The sequence below is a fragment of the Trifolium pratense genome, linkage group LG7, assembly GCF_020283565.1.
Source record: "Trifolium pratense cultivar HEN17-A07 linkage group LG7, ARS_RC_1.1, whole genome shotgun sequence".
NCBI classification, from domain to species: domain Eukaryota; kingdom Viridiplantae; phylum Streptophyta; class Magnoliopsida; order Fabales; family Fabaceae; genus Trifolium; species Trifolium pratense.
Window position 1 is genome coordinate 48,567,579 of NC_060065.1, and position 22,458 is coordinate 48,590,036.

Genomic DNA, 22,458 nt, shown 5'->3' on the forward strand with positions numbered 1-22,458 from the left:
GAACACCAGTCTGGACAGATGTGCCAACACCTGCTGCAGCATTTGTCCCATCCAGCAGCCTCTGCTCAATCACCAACACCCCTTTCCTTTTGCAAGGAACATCAGAACTTCTTAGTATGTCTGGATGTTGTTCAAGTATAATATTGCATAGCAGAGTGGGAAAAGCAACTGGTTTCTCAACAGCATATGTTAAAGCATGACTCAAAGTTTCTTGAAAGACATAAGCTCCATAGTCAAAATTGGCCTTGGTACCCACCGCATAAATGAACTTGCCCAATCCTCTTGCAATGTCACCTGAGTGAGTGGTTGGTACCCAATTATGGGCAGCAATCCTATTTAAAACAGCATAGAATGGTGAGAGGGAAGTTGCAGACAACTTTGCCTTGCTTGGCCACACTTTAATTTTTCCACCAGTGAGGACCTTGCAGATTTCATTATCTGTGGCTTTCAGAGGAGCCACTTCATCAGAACTTCTTTGGAGATATTGGTTTATCACAATAGGGGAGAATTGAACACACTTTCCACGAACAAATACTTGCCTGTATTCAGGACTTGCTGGATCATTACAGTCTGCAGCCACATTAATCAAAAATTCCTTGACAAGCCTGTCATAGCACTTGTCCAAACCAACCACTGTTTTCATCAAACCTGCATACTCAAGAGCTTCAACAACCAGAGGACATTCAAGAATATCATTCTTCAAATTCCTTTCTAGAGCTAACCTTCTATGATACACAAATTTCCATCTTGCAGATCCATTCTCCAGATGGAATGAGACATTATCTAAAGGAGCATAGGGAACAGTTTGAGGAACCTTCTTCCTTCCTATACTCTTTCTAGATGTGCTGCTAGATGCAGCAACATCTGTCTCAGGTTCAAAATCAGAATCACTTGTTGGAGGAGCTTTTCTTTTCTTGGTCTCTGACCTAGGGACCACTTTACTGACAGGTTTTGGAGGTCCATACACAGGCTTTTTACCAGTACCCTTTCCAGCCTTAGAGGGTTTGGGTGTTTGGACAGGTGTACTAGCAGTCTCTACACCTTTATTAACCCTACTTCTAGTCCTCCTAGCCACACTAGCTTCAGAATGTGCAGGAATGCCCTTATCACTAACAGTAGTTTCATTTTCATTAACAATTATCACCTCAGGAGTTTCATTCACAACTTTATCAGAAACAGCTTCTTTATCAGTATCCTTAGGTGGGGGACTCTCATCAGACTCAGAATAGTCCACCAGATTTTCTTGTGCCAAAGATGTGGTAACATCTGGCACCACATTTGGCGTAGCGCCATGTGTTGCAACACTTGACGCAACATGAGTCTCAGGAGCAGTTTTCTTAATGGACTCATCAGCAACATCATTATTGGTCTCAGTAGAAGCACCAATATTATCATCAACAGCAACAGGGGAGTTAGGAACACTTTTCCCCAAATTTTCAGACACAGTAGGTTTCTCTAAACCTAGGTTTTCAACAGAATTTTGAACATCAGAGTTTTGATTAAGTGAGTTCTTACCAGATGTGTCAACATCGTCCTCTGTAGTATCAACGACAGGAGTAGGAACATCTTTTGATGGCAGAGGATCAACATGCAGTTCAGACATTGTATAAGCCCTTCTCGATTCAGTTCGCGATTTCTTGCTCTTCTTCTTCGTTTTCTTAATTGAAGAGGAGGGAGATGAAGGATTTATGCTCGTTCGTGATAATTTTTCCTTCTTCGCAACTGATTTTCTCCTCATAGTTGGACTTATGGAAGGTATGGTGGTGAGAGGAACAGCATCGATTACCACCTTTTGTAGTGATGGAGTAGCATCCGTCTTTGTTGGTGAAGACTTGGCGGAGTTAGACATGATTTGGAATTGAAATTTTCTGAGAAGAGGAGAAGTCAGAGAGATGTTGATGAGGAAGATAGAGAGTTTTTGAGCGTGAGAGAGAGAATAGATGAAAAGTAATGATTGTGGTTGATGGAGGTTGTGGGAAGTTGAATGAGAACTTCCTTGATTAGCGTGTAACTTAAAGTGATGAGAGGTAGTTACACGCATTGCATGCTGTAACTGCTATTTGTCTTCAAAAAGGCAAATTCCAAGTTTGCCTCTTAAATTTTCAAATTGACTTGCATCCAACGCCTTAGTAAAAATGTCTGCTAATTGTTCTTCCGATGCAATGTGCTCAAGTGTAACAATTTTTTCTTCTACAAGCTCTCTTATAAAATGATGACGTATGTCAATGTGCTTAGTCCTACTATGTTGAATAGGATTTTTAGAAATGTTTATAGCACTAAGATTGTCACAGAAGAGTGTCATGACATCTTGCTCCACACTATACTCTTTCAACATTTGTCTCATCCATAACAATTGAGAGCAACTACTCCCAGCTGCTATATATTCTGCCTCAGCTGTTGATAGAGACACACTATTTTGCTTCTTACTAAACCAAGATACTAGATTGTTTCCTAAGAAGAAACATGCACCAGAGGTGCTCTTTCTATCATCAGCACTTCCAGCCCAATCTGCATCACAATATCCAATTAAGGTAGAATCATTACCATGAGAGTATAGAATTCCATAGCCACATGTGCCATTGACATATTTGAAGATCCTCTTTACTTGAGTCAGATGACTCATCTTGGGTTCAGATTGGTATCTAGCACAAACTCCAACTGCAAACATGATATCAGGCCTGCTAGCTGTGAGATATAGTAAGCTTCCAATCATACTTCTATAGAGACTTTGATCCACATCAACCCCTTTCTCATCTTTGGTAAGCTTCAAGTGTGTAGGTGCAGGTGTCCTTTTGTGACTACCACCTTCCATACCAAATTTCTTCACAATGTTTCTTGCATATTTTTCTTGAGAGATAAATATGGTGTCTTCCATTTGTTTGACCTGAAGACCTAAAAAATAAGTTAGCTCACCTACAAGACTCATTTCAAATTCAGATTGCATTTGATGCACAAAGTGTTCCACCATTTGTCGCGACATTCCACCAAATACAATATCATCCACATATATCTGAGCTATCATTAGCTTCCCTTTCTCTTCTCTCACAAACAAAGTTTTATCATTACCACCCTTCTTGTATCCATGGCTGACAAGGAATTCAGTCAATCTTTCATACCATGCTCTAGGGGCTTGTTTTAATCCATAGAGTGCTTTCTTTAGTTTGTAAACATGGTTAGGAAAGCTTGGATCTACAAACCCTTTTGGTTGCTCAACATATACCTCTTCATTTAGATAGCCATTTAGGAATGCACTTTTTACATCCATTTGATATAGCTTGAATTTCAAAATGCATGCCACAGCCAAGAGTAATCTTATGGACTCCAAGCGAGCAACTGGAGCAAAAGTCTCATCAAAATCTACTCCTTCTACCTGGGTGTATCCTTGTGCTACAAGTCTGGCTTTATTTCTAGTAATATCACCATTTTCATCAGTTTTGTTCTTGTACACCCACTTTGTACCAATAACATTTATACCATCTGGTCTAGGTACTAGATCCCATACCTCACTTCTTTTGAACTGAGTTAGTTCCTCCTGCATAGCATTGATCCAGTATTCATCAGTCAAAGCTTCTTTAACATTCTTTGGTTCAATCTTTGATATGAAACATGAATTGGAGATTGCTTCTTTTGATCTTCTTGTTGCAATTCCTTGATTTGGATTTCCAATGACAAGTTCCAGAGGATGATTCTTCTGTGTTCTAGTAGATGGTCCCTTGTTTGGTCTAGGAACCTCTGTAGTAGACTCAGAATGTTGATCAGGTTCAGGTTCAGTTTGATCATCATCAGGTGTTGGGACAGGTGTTATGACATCTGTCTCTTCAGCTGGATCTGCACTTGTTGTATCACTGTCATCAACAACAACATTAATTGATTCCATCATAGTTCTTGTTCTGGAGTTAAAAACCCTGTACGCTCTGCTGTTGGTTGAGTAACCTAAAAATATCCCCTCATCACTTTTGGGATCCAATTTTCTCCTAGGTTCTCTGTCTGGCAGAATATAACATTTTGACCCAAATACATGGAAGTACTTCACAGTAGGCTTCCTATTCTTCCATAGTTCATACAATGTTGTAGCAGTACCTTTCCTTAATGTTACTCTATTGTGAATGTAACATGCTGTATTCATGGCTTCAGCCCAGAACTTGTAGGGAACATTTTTGGCATGCAACATTACTCTAGCAGATTCCTGTAAGGTTCTATTCTTTCTTTCAACCACACCATTTTGTTGAGGTGTAATTGGTGAAGAAAATTCATGAATTATTCCTTCAGCAGCACAAAAATCAGCAAATTTAGAGTTTTCAAATTCCTTACCATGGTCACTTCTGATTCTTACAATACCACAGTCTTTCTCTTTTTGAAGTTGTACACAAAGATTTTTGAATTCTTCAAAAGTCTCAGATTTTTCCCTAATGAAATTCACCCAAGTATACCTAGAGAAGTCATCAACAATAACAAGAACATATTTCTTACCTCCAAGACTCTCAACTTGTATGGGCCCCATCAGATCCATATGTAGTAACTCAAGAACTCTAGAGGTGGACAAGTGTTGCAACTTTTGGTGCGACACTTTGGTTTGCTTCCCAATCTGACATTCACCACAGATATTGCCTTCCTGTATCTGTAAGATTGGTAGTCCTCTGACAGCTTCTTCTGATATGACTCTCTTCATGCTTTTCAGGTTAAGGTGTCCTAATTTTTGATGCCATAGCTTAACCTCTTCATTTTTAGTTAAGAGACATGTAGATACATTACCTTCTTCAAAAGGGATCCACAAGTAGCAGTTGTCTTTTGATCTAACACCCCTCATAAGGATGTCTCCTTCATTATTGCTGACCAGACATTCATTTTTTGTAAAGTTGACTTTCATGCCTTGATCACATAGTTGGCTTATACTGATTAGATTGGCAGTTAGTCCTTTTACAAGGAGAACATTTTCAAGTTTTGGTAGACCATGGTCAATAAGTCTTCCAATACCTTTGATTTCCCCCTTTGCTCCATCTCCAAATGTCACAAAACTTGTGGCATAAGATTTTACTTCCTTTAAATATTTTTCAACACCAGTCATGTGTCTGGAACATCCACTATCAAAGTACCAATCTTCTTTTGATGATGCTCTGAGAGATGTATGAGCAATCAAACTTTTCCCACTGCTTTCAGCTGTATACTCCTTGGTATTGGTTGCATCATCTTTTTGCTTCCATTCCATCTTTGTTTTAGTGATGGATTGATCAGATTCTTGTGGAATTTCACTTGGATAACCATACAGTTTGTAGCAATAAGGCCTTATGTGCCCCTTTCTTCCACAGTGATGACATCTCCATGAATGGTACCTGCTTCTTGGTCTAGGTATAAACCTAGGTCTCTGCCATCTTTGCTGATGTGGTGCCACATGTGGCAACACTTGTCTCTGCTGTCTAGGGGACAGGTGTGACGACATCCTGTCATGCATTTTTGGAGACGGTTGTTTACTTATCTCAGGCATAAATTTCCCTTCTTTGTTGTAATCCATAATCCTATTAACATTTTTGTATTCATACCCAATGCCTGTTTTGGATCTACTAGGGGCAGGCAAAGTTTCCAGGATTTCATCTAGATCACTTCCTTTGAATAGCCTAAGAACATGCTTCTTTAAATTCTCAAGATGAGAGTTTAATTCAGTTACCTCTTCATTCAGATGGGCTATCTCAGTCAGTTGTTTGATCTTGTCAGCTTCTAAGTTGATGATGGTTCCCTTCTGTTCCTCAATGATCTTTAAGCTATCTTCCCATTTAGTACTAAATTCAGAGATTCTTGACAAATTGGCAGCTTTCTCAGTTTGCAACTTAGTGATTGTCTCTTTTTGCTCTTCAGAGACTCTGCAGACTTCTGCACTCTTCAGACACAGCTTTTTATATGACTCAGCAAGCTCATCAAAGGTTAGTTCTTCTTCACATGATTCAGTGTCAGATGTGCAAACACTTGTCAATACATGTATAGCTTTTGCAGTATCGGCTTCTCCTTCAGAATCTTCATCTGACCAAGTTACAGTTAACCCCTTCTTTTGTTTCTTCAGAAAGGTTCCACATTCACTTCTGATGTGACCAAACCCCTCACATTCATGGCATTGAACACCTTTATTTGGAGCTGATTTCTCATCTGTTACAGGTTTTCTGAAATTCCTGTAAGTGTTGCGACCAATGTCAGCTGCACCTGTCTTAGAGCGTTTGTCCATTTTCTTTAGCACCTTATTAAATTGTTTTCCCAAAAGAACCATTGCATCAGAGATGCTTTGTTCAGATTCTGTGTCACTCAGTTGATCTTCTTCCTCAGCATTTGAAACAAAAGCAATACTTTTGTTTTTCTTATCCATCTTTTCATTTGTGGCTACCTCATAGGTTTGTAGTGAACCAACCAGTTCATCTAGCTTCATATCTGTGATATCCTTTGCTTCTTCTATAGCTGTGACTTTCATGTCAAACTTCTTAGGTAGAGACCTGAGCATTTTTCTTACCAGCTTTTCTTCAGGTATCTTTTCACCCAAGGCATCAAATTGATTGTCAAAATCAAGTATGGTCATGTGAAAATCCTGAATGGTTTCATCCTCATTCATTCTTAGATTCTCAAACTTAGTTGTTAGGAGTTGTAGCTTAGATAGCTTCACTTTAGAGGTACCTTCATGAACAGTCTCAAGAATTGTCCAAGCTTCCTTAGCACAGACACACTTTTTGATGAGTCTGAATATGTGCTTGTCAACACCATTATATAGCGCATATAATGCTTTTGAGTTTGCAAGAGCAAGCTCATCTTCTTCTTTGGACCATTCTTCAGCAGATTTTAACTCAAGAGTTGGGTTACCATCTTTGTCCATCTTCACAGGTGGAGTCCATCCTCTCAAAATTGCCTTCCATGTCTTGCTATCAATTTGTTTTAGGAAGGCCATCATGCGGGACTTCCAATAATCATAGTTTGAAGCGCCAACCAAGAGAGGTGGTCTGGTAACAAAACCTCCTTCTTTGTCCATCCTTGCCAGAAACGATTTCCCTGGAGCTCACCCTAAAATTCAGAACAGGGTGTCTGCTCTGATGCCAATTGAAATTCCTGGCACACAGTGGACAGGTGTTGCTCAAGGTGTAGCAACACTTGTCTGTTGTAGACAGATGTTGTCACTGGTGCGCCAACACTTGTCTATAAACAGAGCAAATAACATAAAACAATACAAACAGTAAAGTAAATAACACACGAGAGTTGTTAACCCAGTTCAGCCTAAAGCCTACTCTGGGGGATACCAATCCAGGAATGAAGTCCACTATCAGCAGTATTACTTCGAAGCTAAACTCACCCGTTTACAACTTCTCACTTAATCACTACCCAATGACCCTTCTACCTAGGAACTCCTAGATATGAGACCCCGTCCCAATTCCCACCTTAGCAACACAGACAGCGCTGCTATTCAATTACACAAGCACAACAGGTGGAGACACACTCCTAAGAAACTAGGATTTACTCTTGCTTAAAAGCTTGCGAGTAAACCACACAACACAATAGAACAATCTCCGTACTTCAAAGCTTAGGAGAAGTTCACACTTACAACTCAATAACACTCAGGTCCTAAGCTTGCATCAATGAGACACAAGATAGGCTCACAATTAACACTCTAAAATCCCTAAAACACACGCTTTGTAAGAACACGATTTTAGATGCTTGAAACCATATGCTTGCCTTCGTATTTATAGTAGTTGAATGACTTGGGCTTCAAGACAAAATTAGGGCTTCTAGAATTACGGCAGCAGTGATATATTTCTGAAAATAATAGTTATATTTTTGAAACCGCAAAAATATATTTTCCAAAAATATAATTCCTTTGGAAAATAAAACTAGGGTTTGGCTGCCTCATGAAACACATTAAACACGTGCGCCTTCCTCTGTAAGAAACCTTGAAATAATTCTTCAAACAGATCTTCAAAAGATTGAGTAGAAAATAATAACATCCAGCTGGCGCGCGCAGAACAGAGTCAGGTGTTGTTCCAAAGTGTCACAACATTTGTCACAACACTTGGGGTCAGCACACTTGTCTCAACACTTGGCTAAAATATGTTTTTGCAAAATGTAGCCAATATACAAAAACCCAACAGGAATGATGAACATTTACTGCTCATCATGGCTCCTCAACTGTTTTCTGACAACCATTGATGGCATTAAACATGCCCTTGGACAGTCTTGGCCTAGCGTCGGAGCTATATATACTCCTCTCACGCAAAGGAGTCGAGTACATTATCCTAAATCTTAAAACTTTTGCTTCACACTCTTACCGATTTGAGCGTCGGAACACTTGCAAGTACAAAATTCTCCTCCCATTCACCGAAGTGAAAGAGGAGCATCACCAACAAGGTTATCTCTGATCCGATACGACAAGATTTAACCCCATTAAAAACATCCATTAAATTATAAATGAGAATGTTAACATGTGCCCTTAAGGTCAGGGGCGGAGCCAGGAATTAAAACTTGGAGGGACCAAGTCCAACAAGTATAATTCAGTAGAAAAATATATTATGTCAAAAGACAAAAAACACTTAAAACAAATTCATTTTGATACAGTTTGGTACTTCGAAATTTAGTTGGATTTGATATTATAGATTAAATTCAATGTCATGCCATATTTTATGTTAATTTATATTAAAATGTCATTTTTAAATGTATTTTGTCTATGAGATATTGATACCTAACTAAATATTACGGATACTAAAAAAATTAACTTTTAATAATCAAACAATTATGATTAATGGTTGTGTAAAAATTATTTTCCCTATTCATAAATATAAATTAAATCTATGATCAAAGAAGACTTTTTATGAGCAAAAAGAAAATATGTATACAGGAGAAGCAAATAAAAAAAGTATCATTATATGTTTCAAAAAATATTTTGTTATCATTATATATAGAGTAAAAAAAGATGAAGTGTGTCTTCAACAAAATAAGCCATGAGTAACTTTTACAATAAATTGTATCATTATATATAGGGTAAAACAATTGAAAATGTTGGGGGGACTGTGGCCACCCCCTGCCCCTGCTGTGGCTCTGCCACTACTTAAGGTTAAGGGCACATATTAAGAAGATAAATGTGGAAACAATTTATTGAACTTGTGATGTATTCAATTCTCTAAACATTAAATTTTTATATCATTAAATGTTATATTTATATTTTTAGGTAGCTTAACATGTGTTCTTAGGCACAAGTTAACATGACCCAATTATAAATAAGAGACTTGCATATTAGTGCATTAATACAAAAAGAAAACTTATAAAGTGTGGTACTAAATTTAAAATAAAATAAAAAGAACTAAATTATTTAGGTTCCTTGCTACATTATTTAGGTTCTGCATGCACTTGTTAAGCCACTTGGTGCATTGAAGTTAAAGTGGTACCACAACAATATTAATGAATGAAAACGGCAATATTTATTAATTCCATTTTTGTGTCTCTAATTTCCTTAACACAGTTGCAACTTCAATAGCACTTCAACTGTTCCTTTATTAATTGCAATTATACAAATTTTCAATACTTTATCTAATTATATCTCACATGAAGCAAATTAAAGTGACTTAACAAAGAACATGCATAGCCATAGAAAGTGTCTGGTCAATTTTGGTAACGCTGACTAATTCCCTACCACCAGATATAAAAGACTGGGACTAGCAACATTAATAGTCATAGTGGAAAATATACATCTAACTTCTAAGATATTGGCATTTTCACTTTTTACATTTAGGATCAATTTAATGGATTTTTATATTGTAGCTGCATTGCATATTGCTCCAATTAAAGTGCCATTTGGCATGACAATTTGATTTCTGATGTTACACCACATTATTATAAGTTTATTATTAGACAATTAGTGGAAAAGTGTTGGCCACCAAAAGTCTTGAATTTTGTTTGTTAAGGAGAAAATTAGGTAAGTTGGAACTTAAAAAGTTTATAGAGTTAGAATAAATATCAAGGTTGGTACAACAAATGATACTTTGGACTAGTAGTGTGAAGCAAAAGAGGAGTATATATAGCCCGGGCGCTGGGCCAAGACCGTCGAAGGGCAACTCTTGCTGCAATTTTCAGAACGTGTTTCATTGTTTCTCATATTTTCAGATAAGGCAACTATTGTGTTTAGGGGTGGACAAGGCCCGTTAAACCAGCCCAACCCGCACTGACCGAAAATAAAAAAACGAATTGGGTCGGATCTGGACGGTTTAACGGGTTCGCGGGTCTGTTTTGCGGTTTCTAGTGAGTTTACACGGTCGGGTCCGGTTCAATAAAATGGAACCACGGATACCCGAACCGAACCGTGTTTACTATTTTATTTTTATTTTTTATTACTAATATGATGACATCCTTTTTAGTCTTTACTTTTTTACGCTTAATATTTTCCAATTTCTTTTGTTTCCTCTCTCACTCACTCTTTTCCACTGCCAAACCCTAGCCGCCGCCGTGCACTCCCTCCTTCTCCTCCGTTTTCTCAACTCTTTCTCCACCGTCCCATCCATCCACTGCCGTCAAACTCAAAGTATCTACCATCCTTCTCATCAATTTTTCTTTGTTTGATTTACTGGGTTTTGTTGTTTTTAAGTTTTCACAAATCTTTAACAGTTTTCTTTTTGTTTTTCTATCATCCCTACACAAGAAGTAAGATATAAAACTGCTCATGGTTGAGGAACAAAGAGGCTACATGAAAAATAATATAATCTTTAGATCGACAAATTTCTCTTTAGATCTACATGGTAAATAAATTTTTTTCAGATCTTACAATATGTCCTTGTTGGATCCATAGATCTGTGAAGTTGTATATTGAGATAGGTAGTGATATATTTATTTTAAACTCTTATAGTTTTTTTGTTTTCATTTTATTTGTTGTATTTTAATCATTAAGCAGCAACATCTCCATGTTTTTTGGTTCTCAAGTTAGGGTTTGTTATTTCAGTTTCTATTTCTCAATTTCGGATTTTTCATGTTACTATTTGACTAATTATTTTGTTAATTTTTGAGTTTGGGTTTGAGGATCTTTAACCTCTGTTTTCATTTTTTCCAGATATGTGATTTAACAACCTACTAAAAAAAATAGATATGTTATTGTGTTTTTGTACTGACTTGTAGTTCTATTCTTAGAATAACTGGTTAATATTAATAACCTTTTTAGTGAATTAATTGTAATATAATATATGAATTTATGTTTAAATTTAACCTTTTCTTTTCTCCAGGAAACTCTAAGGACCGGAGGTTTGAATGAAGAAAAAAAATGTTTAGAGTGAAATTGACAAGTCATGTTGGCATTGGAATAATTCCTTCAAGTGTTTATGAATTTTAAGTGTTGTAATATTTTTTAATAGTGTTTTGTTGAATATATAATGTTATTGAATGTATTTTATATAGTTTGTTAATTTAATTGGACTAGAATTAAAATGATACAACAAAAATGAGAAAGAATGACATACAAAAACAAAATTATCCTAAAAATGAGACAAAAAGGTCAAAAATTAAAATAAGGCCCAATTTACATAATAAACGAGACAAAACAACCTAATTTAAAATTGAATGTGGCCCATTAAAAAAAAATTGTTTGGGTCACAAATGGCCCAACCCGTAATAAACCATCCGTCTGACCCGTTATCCGCTGGACCTGAACCCGTTTTACCCGAACCCTAAAATTAGTTCGATATGGGCCAGTAGATATGACCCGTGGATTGGGCCGGTTTGAGGTTTTCGGCCCATACCGACCCAAACCGGCCCGTTGTCCACCCCTAATTGTGTTGACAAAATTGTTTCATTTAGGCTATAGTGTAATGGTTTGTTTTTGTTTTGTGAAATTCTATCCCCTTTTGTATATCCAATTTATTTAACCGGTTTCCTGATTATCGTTTATATGTTGATATATATATATATATATATATTCAGGGCTCATTCTTTTGTTCGACCTGCACTCTTTTTTCCTTCAACGTGGTTTTATCTCATTGAATTTTTCTAGTAGGACTTTTAATGATGTAGATATTGTTTATGCCCTTGATTGTTTATATTGGATTTTGGCCTAGTTCCAAATAGTTGTAATTTCTCTAATTTTTCTTTTAATTAATTGAAAAAAGGCATTTAGCATTTATGCCTTTTATTTATTAAAAAAAAAATGAACAACTTCGACGGCTTATGAATAGGTTGACAATGAAAGAAATAATTTCAATTTTGCCAAACATAAAACTTAAATTAAATTAAAGAAAGGGCCTAAAAAAGCCAACCAAATATATGATATCTATATACTAGTATTTATTAGGAGCTTGATAGGCATGGAACTATTAACATATAAAGTGACCCTTCAAGCATAAAACAAAAAAAATGGATTGAGGGGACTTTATCCCATGCTTCCTATTCTTCTAGTAGCTACATTGGTCAATCTCCTTTATTAATTAAAATTGCACAAGGGTCCTTTTTCTTTTTTTTTCTCTCTTCCTCTCTATTTTCTGCTCTCGTGTAAAATGAAATTTTTCTATACTTCTAAAACATATAGAAAAAAGTAAAAATAAAAACTATTGCATCCTAATAATTTGAGTAATATAGTTATAATCACTTCTTCCTGAGTTAGGAAGAACTTCAAGGTGGCTTCCTCCTAGAAAGAAGCACTCCATAAGGCTTTCTCACCTTCTCCACATTTTTTGTGAACTTCTTTAATCCTTTCAGCTGACCTACAAATTCCACTGCATGTCCAATCAAATGAAGCAACACAAGCATTTCCTGCTTGGGCCTTCCATTCACAATCTGCAAGATTCAACAATTCAAATCATACTAATGAGACTATTACCAGGGTTCGAACATCGGTCATGTATATTACATGCAATGTTCCTGTCAACTGAGTTATGCTCACAGAGACCAGTGCAATTTTCTTATATATAATGATTTGTAACCTATACTCCTTTCGTGATAAAATATAAGCAAATTTTTTTATTTTTTTTAGATTTATTGTATAGTTAATGTATCTGGTCTATATATATTTACCTGTTGTACCACAACATAGTCTACGATCATCTATATGCTCCACATCAAGTCCAATAAACCAAGCTCCTAATGAAACATCTTCATTTGCATATTTGTGAAGAACATTCCTAACACAAACATATACACAAAATCAATTAATTTCACTTCAATTATACTACTTTTTAGTTTTTAGTAAAGGGAATAAGTGATTACTTGTTTGTTGAAATATATGTAGCAAGATCATTTGAAACAGCATACAATTGTCCTGTTGCATGACGAAAGTACTTGTTTCCTGTCTCGCCGAATTTCCAATATTCTGGTTCATGGTACCTTACTCCTCTGCAAGAAAAATGTGACATGTTAAGAAGCTAGAGGTGAAAATGTAACAATTTTACAACATTTTTGTTAAGTAAAACATGGATGAAGGAAAATGATTCGCACTTTTGAGCAAGAACCGGTCCAGATTTCATGCATCCGATGTATACTCGTGGTTTTGATCGATGTCTAATTAGTGTTTCTCCAAGTGTTGCTGAAAAAGATTGAATAGAATATTAAGACAAACATAAACCATTTCTGGCTTAAGTACTTCTAAGACTATTTCGAAGAGCTTATACAAACAATGTGACATGTTTATAATCTGTTTTCAGCTTATTTCCATAAACAACTTATATAAAAATAGCTTTGGAGATTGAATAAAATTTGATACCTATATTTACATGAACATCATCATCAACTTTGATATAAAAGTCAGCATCCCACAAGTTAACAGCAGTGGCAAAGTAGGTCTTTGTTTTTGCTGACAATTCAAGGTATCCTTCAACATGATCCTGCAAAATCAAAACAAAGACGTCAATAAATGTGATCATAATACTGTTCTGTTAAGTGATTATTCAAGTGATCATTACCAGTCTCAGGAAATCTCCATGTTTACTATCTTCTGCTTCGATAGCTCTATCTAGGATACCTCCAGTCGTGGCACTGGAGAAAGGACCAAAAATATTCAATTTATAGTTTTTATTTTTAGTCCCTACAAATTATAAAACTTCGGTCCTTCTTTAAGGACTAAGAAGACGAAGTTTTGTAATTTAAGCACCGAAAAGTCGGTACATAGACTAAAATCAAACTCCGAGATAGCTTACCCGTGTCCAATTACAAAACGGATGATAATGCCTTTCTCTTCCTCTAGCTTCTTTCTTTTCTCACCTATTTTCGATAAGTAATATTAATAGTAAGATGATAATATATGATTGAACGTCTATGTAAACTATTGTCAGTGAATAGTTATTAAACTCGAAAAAAGAAAGCAATGATTGAATTTTGAACCTTGTGGCATCCAAGTGGCGCGAACGGAGTCTCTTCTTTTTCTGCTACTAAAAGCAGTGTTAATTCCTATAACCATTAAGTACTTTCTCCTACCAGTTGATGCATTTATCTTAATATCTTCTGATACAGGTGCACCATTTCTTAGAGATTCTTGAGTTGCTTTAGCAGAAGCTAATTCCATTTCCAAATTTGAAATAGTCTTATCCAAATTTCTACATTCAACACAATTATATTAAACATGTTTCGCATTCAAAATAACGCCAAAAAAAATTATACATAACATCATGATATATGTAATGTAACTTACTCTAAGGTTTTATGTGTCTTGAAATCGCCTTTAATTACGCGCTTCACTTCCTTCTCTTGCAACTAAAAGAAAACAAACACAAAATTAAAAATATAGAAATTTCATCTGATATAAATCATACATGAAATATTGAATTCAAAGTAATAAATCTTACAATTCTTGTATTACAACCCTCAGAAACTACATTTAATTGTTCAGCTTCCATTGCTGTTGTCCTTGCAAGTCCTTTAGGTTCAGGAATAGTCCACATCCTGTCACACATTAAAACTTCCCATCAGAAAAATACCACAATAAATACTACTTGTGATCTTTTTTATAAGAGACGACTGAATCAATAAAAGTTGATTTATCTGGTTCATAATATAGTCTAAATACATCAATTTTTGTTGATCCGGTTTTCTCTAAAAAAAGTACCATATAGAGTAACTTTCTCACATGGTGCCATGGTAAGTTGGTAACAAAGTACTATAGTCAAATAAGAATCTTAAGGAAAAATTAAATATTTTAAATTGATAGATGAACTACTATAAGGTTGATTATATTGCTTTAGATTAAAGTTATAATATAAGACTTTCATGTGGCCATCCTAAGTTAAATAAAATATTAAAAGACCTCAAAAATAAGTTAGACTATCACTATTTTAATAAATAGGTAGAACCCAAAAATAAAGGATCCATCTTTCAACATTTCAACAACTAGTAAATAAGTTGTATATGTAATTGTTTCAGTTGTAATTGTAACTACTAGATGTGTCAATTCATTATTAGGTGTCAGAGGTCTTCTTCACCATTGATATGATATATATGATATGCCATGTGCAGTAATTTTTAAGCATAAAAAATACATTATTTAAATAAATTAACTAGCTGAAAATTAAATAAACATAAGTAAATATAATTTAGCCAATAATTAATTTTTTTTCAGAATTTAGAGATATTAAGATGAGGTAGTGTTAGTTAGATTAGACCAGAATTGACTTGTTAACTTAAGGGTCAATCATATAAAATAGAAGACTTTAATCTTAAACAAAAAATTAAAATTAATAGTTTTTTTTTCTTATTCAAGATATTAATGGTTAGAACTTAATATCATTCATAAATTATACCAATCAATTCAATCTATTTCAGATCCATTTCATTTCTTCTGAGTTTTGGTCAAAATAAGGAACAGTGAAAAAAGTTAAGGACACTTAAAATTTAAAAATTATATTTAAAAGTACTTAATGAATTGAATTCATTAAATTAGAAAATCATAGAAAAATCAAATTCAAGAAAATTCATAATAGAACTAACTCAAATTAGTTAAGCAATGAAAAACAAGTGCTGAATACTATTATGAAGATCTAAAAACACCAAATTTAACATAAACAAACATTTTCAAGATTAAAAAACCATGGAAAACTCATCATAAAACAATTATGAATTAGTATCAATTATCAAATAGAAAATTAACAATAGAAAACAGAACAATACAGAAAAACAGAACAATAGTGAAAATTGATGTACCTGTTGGTGAAGAACATTCCAGCACAGAAACTTGCAATACACAAGAAAATCATCCATTTCTGAGACATAAAATTTCTAGGAACAATCTCTCCTCTACTTTTCCAACTCATAGTTTAATTTTCTTTATATATTCTTCAAGAAAATCTTGTTTCAACTTTGAACTTAGAAACTAAAACCCATGTTCAAAAAATGGTTTTTAGAACAAAACCTTAGAAACCCACTTGCGGAAGAATCAGAATGAATAGAAGGTGCAAAAAAGATAGCAAATTTGAAACTGGGCACCTTTGAAAAGAGGAAGATTTGGTGTTTTTGACAGAGAAAGAATGAAAAAACAGAGCAAGTACTCTGTTTTTCACTTCTCGTTTGTTCCTTTCTTTGTTTTCCTATGTGCCACGTTATGCTTGTTCTTTGCTTTGTGTTCTCTCTCTCTCTCTCTGAGTCTCTCTTTCTGTGTCTGTCTTTGTAGGTAAGGGAAGTTGAATACAACACAAGCAAGAAGACTTTGTAACCGCTAAGTTTATATAATAACAATATTTACAAAATGGTCCCTTTTGTAGGGTCCATAATTAATTTATTGATACTTCACTAACTGTTTATTGTTATGACATTAATGCCCTTCCATATTCATGACCATGCTTTACTCTGGTGGAGAATATGTGCATTATGGAAAGTTGGAAACTATTCCATCACTTCACATGAGTTTGTGTTCATCCATGCACTTGATGGGAATGGATTAGTTGATGGCATTTGTTCGTAAATTTGAATTGTCAGATCTTGATCGAATGATATACGTTATAATTATGTGTGTTTAAACTCATTTTGTTAAGTCAGTATATAAATCATTTGCCGTTAAAAAAAAAAAAGGTATATACAAGTCATTTGATCTAGATAAAAACATGAAATTTCATATGGTTGTTCTGATTAATGTTGGAAATGATGCCCAAAATTTTTTGGTTAAAGAATTTACGTTGATACTGTGGATTCGAACATCTAATTATTTACATTTAAAGTTTAATAATTAAAAAATTAGTGTTAAAAATTCAATTTGGTTCACTTTTCAATAATGGTATACCATTTTTTTTCTTACATAAAAGGGAATTAAATAACCAAAATAAGACAAATTGGCATATACTATACCATCTTCTAACGTAAATTTAAAAGTAAGAGAAGTTGAATCAACAACTAAAGATGAGTATGTCTAAGATAGACTATAAAATACATCGAACAAATTAAAGTTCTCCATTCAAAGAGATGAAGAAGAGAAAGAATCTCTTATATATATATATATATATATATATATATATATATATATATATATATATATATATATATAAGAGGTTGTAAAAAGGATTTAAAGGTTAATTCGTTGTGATCATATTAACAACTATTACTAAAAAATCCAGCTAAAAATAACATTTTTGAGATTAAATTACTAGATAGCCATATTTATTTCAAAGGGCCCAAAACTCCACTCACACTGCCTAACACATGCCAATTTAAGAAATACTTTTGAGAGTTAGCTATAATTTGACATTAGAATTAGAATCAATGGGTTTTAGGATTAAGTTTTACAATTAATTGGTTTAATGGAACCATGCATACTTTTTTTTTTTTTTGACGAAGGAACCATGCATACTTAAAAAGGTTATGTTCTCTTCATTATGCATATATTTTTATAAAATAATCATTATACATTTTATTTTTACCTTTTTGCTATTTTTTTTATTAAATTACCTTTTTGCTTAACGTGGCTTGGTATTAATTCTTGACAAGGATATATCATGTATGCATATTATCCGTGAATTTGTTTTTCTTTTTTGAGATATGCTAAAAGAATAAAGATAAAAGAGATGATGGATAGTGACCACGCTAGAAAGGTTCCCCCAGTTTCATGTCTTGGCCGGTGATTTAATTAACAAAATTACCTGACACAAAAAAAAAAAATTAACAAAATCAAATTACCTGCATTCACATATTTGTTGCATTTAATTATAAATTTACCGTCAGCACATTTGTGGTCGTTGAATTAAGATAACCAGTTTAGATTTTAAATGTAATTTTTAATTGGTTTAATAATAAGAAACAACAAATTTAAAATTTGAATCGTTCAATCTCAACTTAATAATTGAGAATGCTCTAAATATATGAATTCATCGACTACGTGAATCCATTGAGGCATGTCAAAATGAACAAGTAAATAAAAAATATCAAATATACAGAGAGACGGGAGAACTTGACAACCCTAGAACTTAGTACCAAATAAAATAATATATTTTTAAAATGATGACGAAATGAGTTTGTGCCTGCAAAAAATAATTGAAAAATATGTTAATATTAATTTTATTAGGAGAAAGGGACATTGTTAGTTGCATTGACAAATTTTGAATCTCCTGATGGCTAATACTCATTCATTTGATGTCGGCCTAACTCACCCTCAGAACTTGATTAGATAAAGAAAAAAGTTTAATATATTTTAAGATGGCTTAATTAGTCTTTTGGTCCCTTAAAGATATTTTAGGTTTCACAATGGTCCCTTAAAGAAAAAAAGATCAGGATTGGTCCATTAAAGACACATCTGTTTCTCAATTGGTCATTTCCGTCAATTTTTTATAAAAAACGTTAGTTTTAGTAGACTGAATTGTGGATGTCATTAAGTGTAAGTGGTCCACCAAAAACCTTATTAATTTTTAAAATTTTAATCATCGGAATTTTTTGTTATATTTGGAGTTAAAATTTAACGAAAATGACCAATATGACAAAAATATATGTCTTTAAGGGACCAATCCGAGTCTTTTTTTTCTTTAAGGGACTAATCCAGACTTTTTTCTTTAAGGGACCATTGTAAAATAATTGGCTAAATAAGCAAATATTTTATCATATATACAAATTGAATTTATAATGAGATACTTAACTTCAAAACCATAAAGTTGGGAATCAGTGTCATGCAATTAAGACAAAGCATGTGCATGGAAACAGAGTTGCCATAGAAATAGAAAAGAATCTTATCTAGGATAATTGTAATTGTTATTATTATAATTATAATTAATTAACTTAGAATGTTAATTAATCCAGGTTTGCTTATATAAACTAAATTTTCCAGTGATACATTATGCTAATCATGCACATAGGCATATAGTACATTACATATATATTCTTTTTGTTATTTTTGTCGTCACATCTTAATGTGTGCTGAACTATGGACTATGGTACAGAATAAATTATGGTACTGCCTATTTCCAAGCTTAGCATATGAAGGTGTAGGAACCTTTATTTCATCTGATACTTTGCTTTTTCATTAGTATAAAAGATATTTGGTTGCGAAATAATGATATTTTCCTTATCAAGTAGCAAGGATAGAATATATTCATTTAAAATCAAGCTAGTATGAATTTCTAAACTGTGTTATCAATCTTATGATATTTTTTACTAGTATCATATCATATATATTGTACAATTTCTGAGCATTTTGGAACTAGTAACAAGATTTACCATGTTTTTAGTGTTAACGAGGTGATTTGTTTAATTAATTATATAATTGATGGAGAATATATTATTTGAAAATTATTTTGATGAAAGTACGTAGTCGGTCGAAGGCACGTGACACAGATCTAGCAACATGCAACGTGTCTCATACTCATTGGATTGGGTCCTAACTGAGCATTAGTCACGTGACTATTGCGTTTTCTGACTCACGCGGGTGCTGTAAAAGCGGAATCTGATGGCCAACGTCATGAGGATGACTGACACGTGTCATGATTTGGTGATGTTTAACAAAATATGACGTTTCCGCATCCATTGAATGTGAGACATCCTTGACATGTGGAGACATACTCTCCTTGTCTGCGGAGGTCACTATTGTCTTTTTCACTTAATCTCAACAAAATGAGGATGTTGTTAAGGTTGATTTCAGGGAGGGAGTTCTTATGCTATATCAAGTTTAGGTTACAGAAAACAGATGAAAGAATTATGTTTGACTTGTGAAAAATCAAGTTAATGATGGGTTGATTCAATCGGGGTTACATAAGGTGCTTTGAGCATAAAGATGTTCAGGTGGCACATGAGCATTAGTTAGAGTAACTTTTATCCGTTGAGCGACGACCCTTTCACTCGACACAGTTGGATCACTAGGGTCGACTTTCGTCCCTGCTTGACGGGTGGGTTGACATAGATGCAAGGTGTGTGATGATAGCGTGTGGAGCATTGGTTGACATTGATGTAAAGTACGCGATTATCTCGAAGGATGATGAACTTTCGAAGAAAACCAACATGAAAGTTGTACCATAAATTTTCTCTAGCCTCTTCACATCTGATAAGAACTTGTTGGGGAGCTCCGGAGAAACAATGGGGCTCTGATACTCAAAAATTATTTAGATCTATTTTTTCTTTTAAAAAAAATATATTTTATCAATTTAAAAGTATTTTTTATAGATTTTTTTTTAAAAAAAAAAAAAACATTTTTCCAACTTAAAATTGGTCATTTTTTCAACTTGAAATTAATCGTATATTTAGTTTTTTTTTTTTTAATGGCAAATTGTTAGTTATTAGTAGTATATTACAATGTTATGTTAGTTTTTTCTCTTTGTCAAGACTTGAACTCTGGACCTCCAACTCCTATAACCCTTAGTTCAACTAGCTTAACCAGTTGAGCTTAACCAGTTGAGCTACTCATCCTACCCTAATCGTATATTTAGTGTCTTAAATTTTTTGAATAAAATATGGCAATCAAAATTAACTCATTTAGTATCGTATTGTTTGGGAATGTTTATATAAGTGAAATGCTGGAAATAATGTGAGCGTATTGTTTGGGCATGTTTATAAAATTAAACCAATGTAATGTAAAGTGGTAATGATTACTTGTAGGGGACGAAAACGAAGTTTAAATGCAGTGATGCATGTGGTTCAAAGCATGAAATCACGTTACAAGACAGAGTAGGGTAGTGAGCAACTCCATGTGATTCAAATACAAACTATAGTTTCAATACAACTTTTCACATGTTATTGATTAATTGGGGCAACTTTGTGTGGGAACCATTTGATCAAAATTATTTAACTAGTTATTTAATTTGTCTTATAATTTATACTATAGATGATGCATGCTCCTAGCATATGGTAAGTAACATTCCAGCTTGTAATGGCCACAACTCAATGGTGAGAAGAGAAATCTAACATTTTTGTGGTGTCCACCCTCGTGATCAATTCATTTCTTTCTTTTAATAATTACAATAACAAGTCGAACAATGGAGTGATGATTGTGTTGAAAAATTTAACAATACACGAGTGATTAATTTCATGGAGTTAATTATTTAATTTATATAAGCTTGTAAAAATAATATTACATATACATCTAATCATTGTGTGTTGCCATTATTAGATCATACATTTGAGGTTATGTGGACGTAGTGTTCAGTATTTTTTTTTATGGGTGTTTAGTTTTTTTATTTTGTCCTAAATTAGATATTTTCTGCGCATAGTTTAAGAATTTTCATGTTGTCCTATATACAAATCAAATATCAAACTCAAGACCTTATTTGATTTTTTTTATCAAATGGCCTAGTAGTTAGAAATTTCACCTTAAGGTGCATAAGTGGGATGACCGGGGTTCGAACCCCGACCACCTGCATAAATAATTCAATGTCCTGCTAATTGAGCTAAGCTCACGGGACAGACCTTATTTGATTTCTACTGTTAAGTGATGATTAATTAATGCTTATTGTTCTCTACGATCGGTTATTAGGGAATTCTCGATTGTACCGATTAGTTTTGGCTCAATTACTTCTAATAATTTTTAGGATCATACTAACATGTGCCTTTATAACAATTTTTGACATCGAAAAATATAAAATGAACAATTTTTAATACAAAATTATTATCTATAATACACTAATAATGTCTTAATTAACTCATAAAATCATTCAACTCCACGCATCTATCTATCAATTTCGAGTTGTCAAAAATGAAAATGAGTGCACAAGGCTCTCAATTTTGACAAAAAAAAATTACAAACAATAAAGATCGAACTCAGAATCTCATTCATACTACCTATATCCCTTACCACTAGACCAAACTTAGTGGTTTAAAATAATATTATTTTTTGTGGATTGTTAGAAATAATATAAAACCATTGATATGGCTCTATCCTAACACCTTAAGGTTTTGGGATAATCGGTTATTTGACATGGTATCAGAGCCTCTATGACTAAGTGGTCTAGAGTTCGATCCCCGCTCCCCTCACTTTCTAATTAAAAAGTGGAATTTAAGCATATGGTAGGTGGGCCTATGCATTATCCACGCTTCAAGCCCAAGTAGGCTCTTGCGTGAGGGGATGTGTTAGAAATAATATAA

The 22,458-nt window shown here is 33.8% G+C and overlaps 1 protein-coding gene and 1 long non-coding RNA gene across 4 annotated transcripts; one reads left to right on the plus strand and one right to left on the minus strand.

Moving 5' to 3' along the window:
- Positions 1 to 9,816: 9,816 nt before the first annotated feature.
- Positions 9,817 to 11,402, plus strand: LOC123898146. 3 transcript variants are annotated; one of them, XR_006805263.1, is made up of 3 exons: positions 10,220 to 10,531; positions 10,649 to 10,745; positions 11,223 to 11,402. It is a non-coding gene; the product is annotated as an uncharacterized LOC123898146 (long non-coding RNA). The 3 variants fall into 3 exon arrangements; XR_006805265.1 differs by having other exon boundaries at positions 9,817 to 10,821; XR_006805264.1 differs by having other exon boundaries at positions 9,817 to 10,745.
- An 819-nt stretch (positions 11,403 to 12,221) lies between these two features.
- Positions 12,222 to 16,637, minus strand: LOC123897262 (probable beta-1,3-galactosyltransferase 2). Its single transcript, XM_045947825.1, has 11 exons — positions 16,117 to 16,637; positions 14,766 to 14,862; positions 14,612 to 14,673; positions 14,305 to 14,516; positions 14,121 to 14,184; positions 13,887 to 13,959; positions 13,688 to 13,808; positions 13,423 to 13,510; positions 13,195 to 13,320; positions 13,003 to 13,109; positions 12,222 to 12,765 (listed from the first exon to the last, which is right to left on the minus strand). The coding sequence occupies exons 1-11, from the start codon at positions 16,224 to 16,226 to the stop codon at positions 12,617 to 12,619; spliced, it is 1,209 nt and encodes a 402-aa protein (XP_045803781.1). The 5' UTR covers positions 16,227 to 16,637; the 3' UTR covers positions 12,222 to 12,616.
- Between the last annotated feature and the right edge of the window lie 5,821 nt (positions 16,638 to 22,458).

Excerpts from the sequence above, each read along its gene's own strand:
- LOC123897262 (XM_045947825.1), bottom strand. The coding sequence starts at position 16,226 with ATGAGTTGGAAAAGTAGAGGAGAGATTGTTCCTAGAAATTTTATGTCT. Across the intron at positions 13,110-13,194 it reads ACATATATTTCAACAAACAA|GAATGTTCTTCACAAATATG; the intron begins GTAATCACTTAT and ends TGTTTGTGTTAG. Across the intron at positions 12,766-13,002 it reads ACTATGTTGTGGTACAACAG|ATTGTGAATGGAAGGCCCAA; the intron begins GTAAATATATAT and ends TGAATCTTGCAG.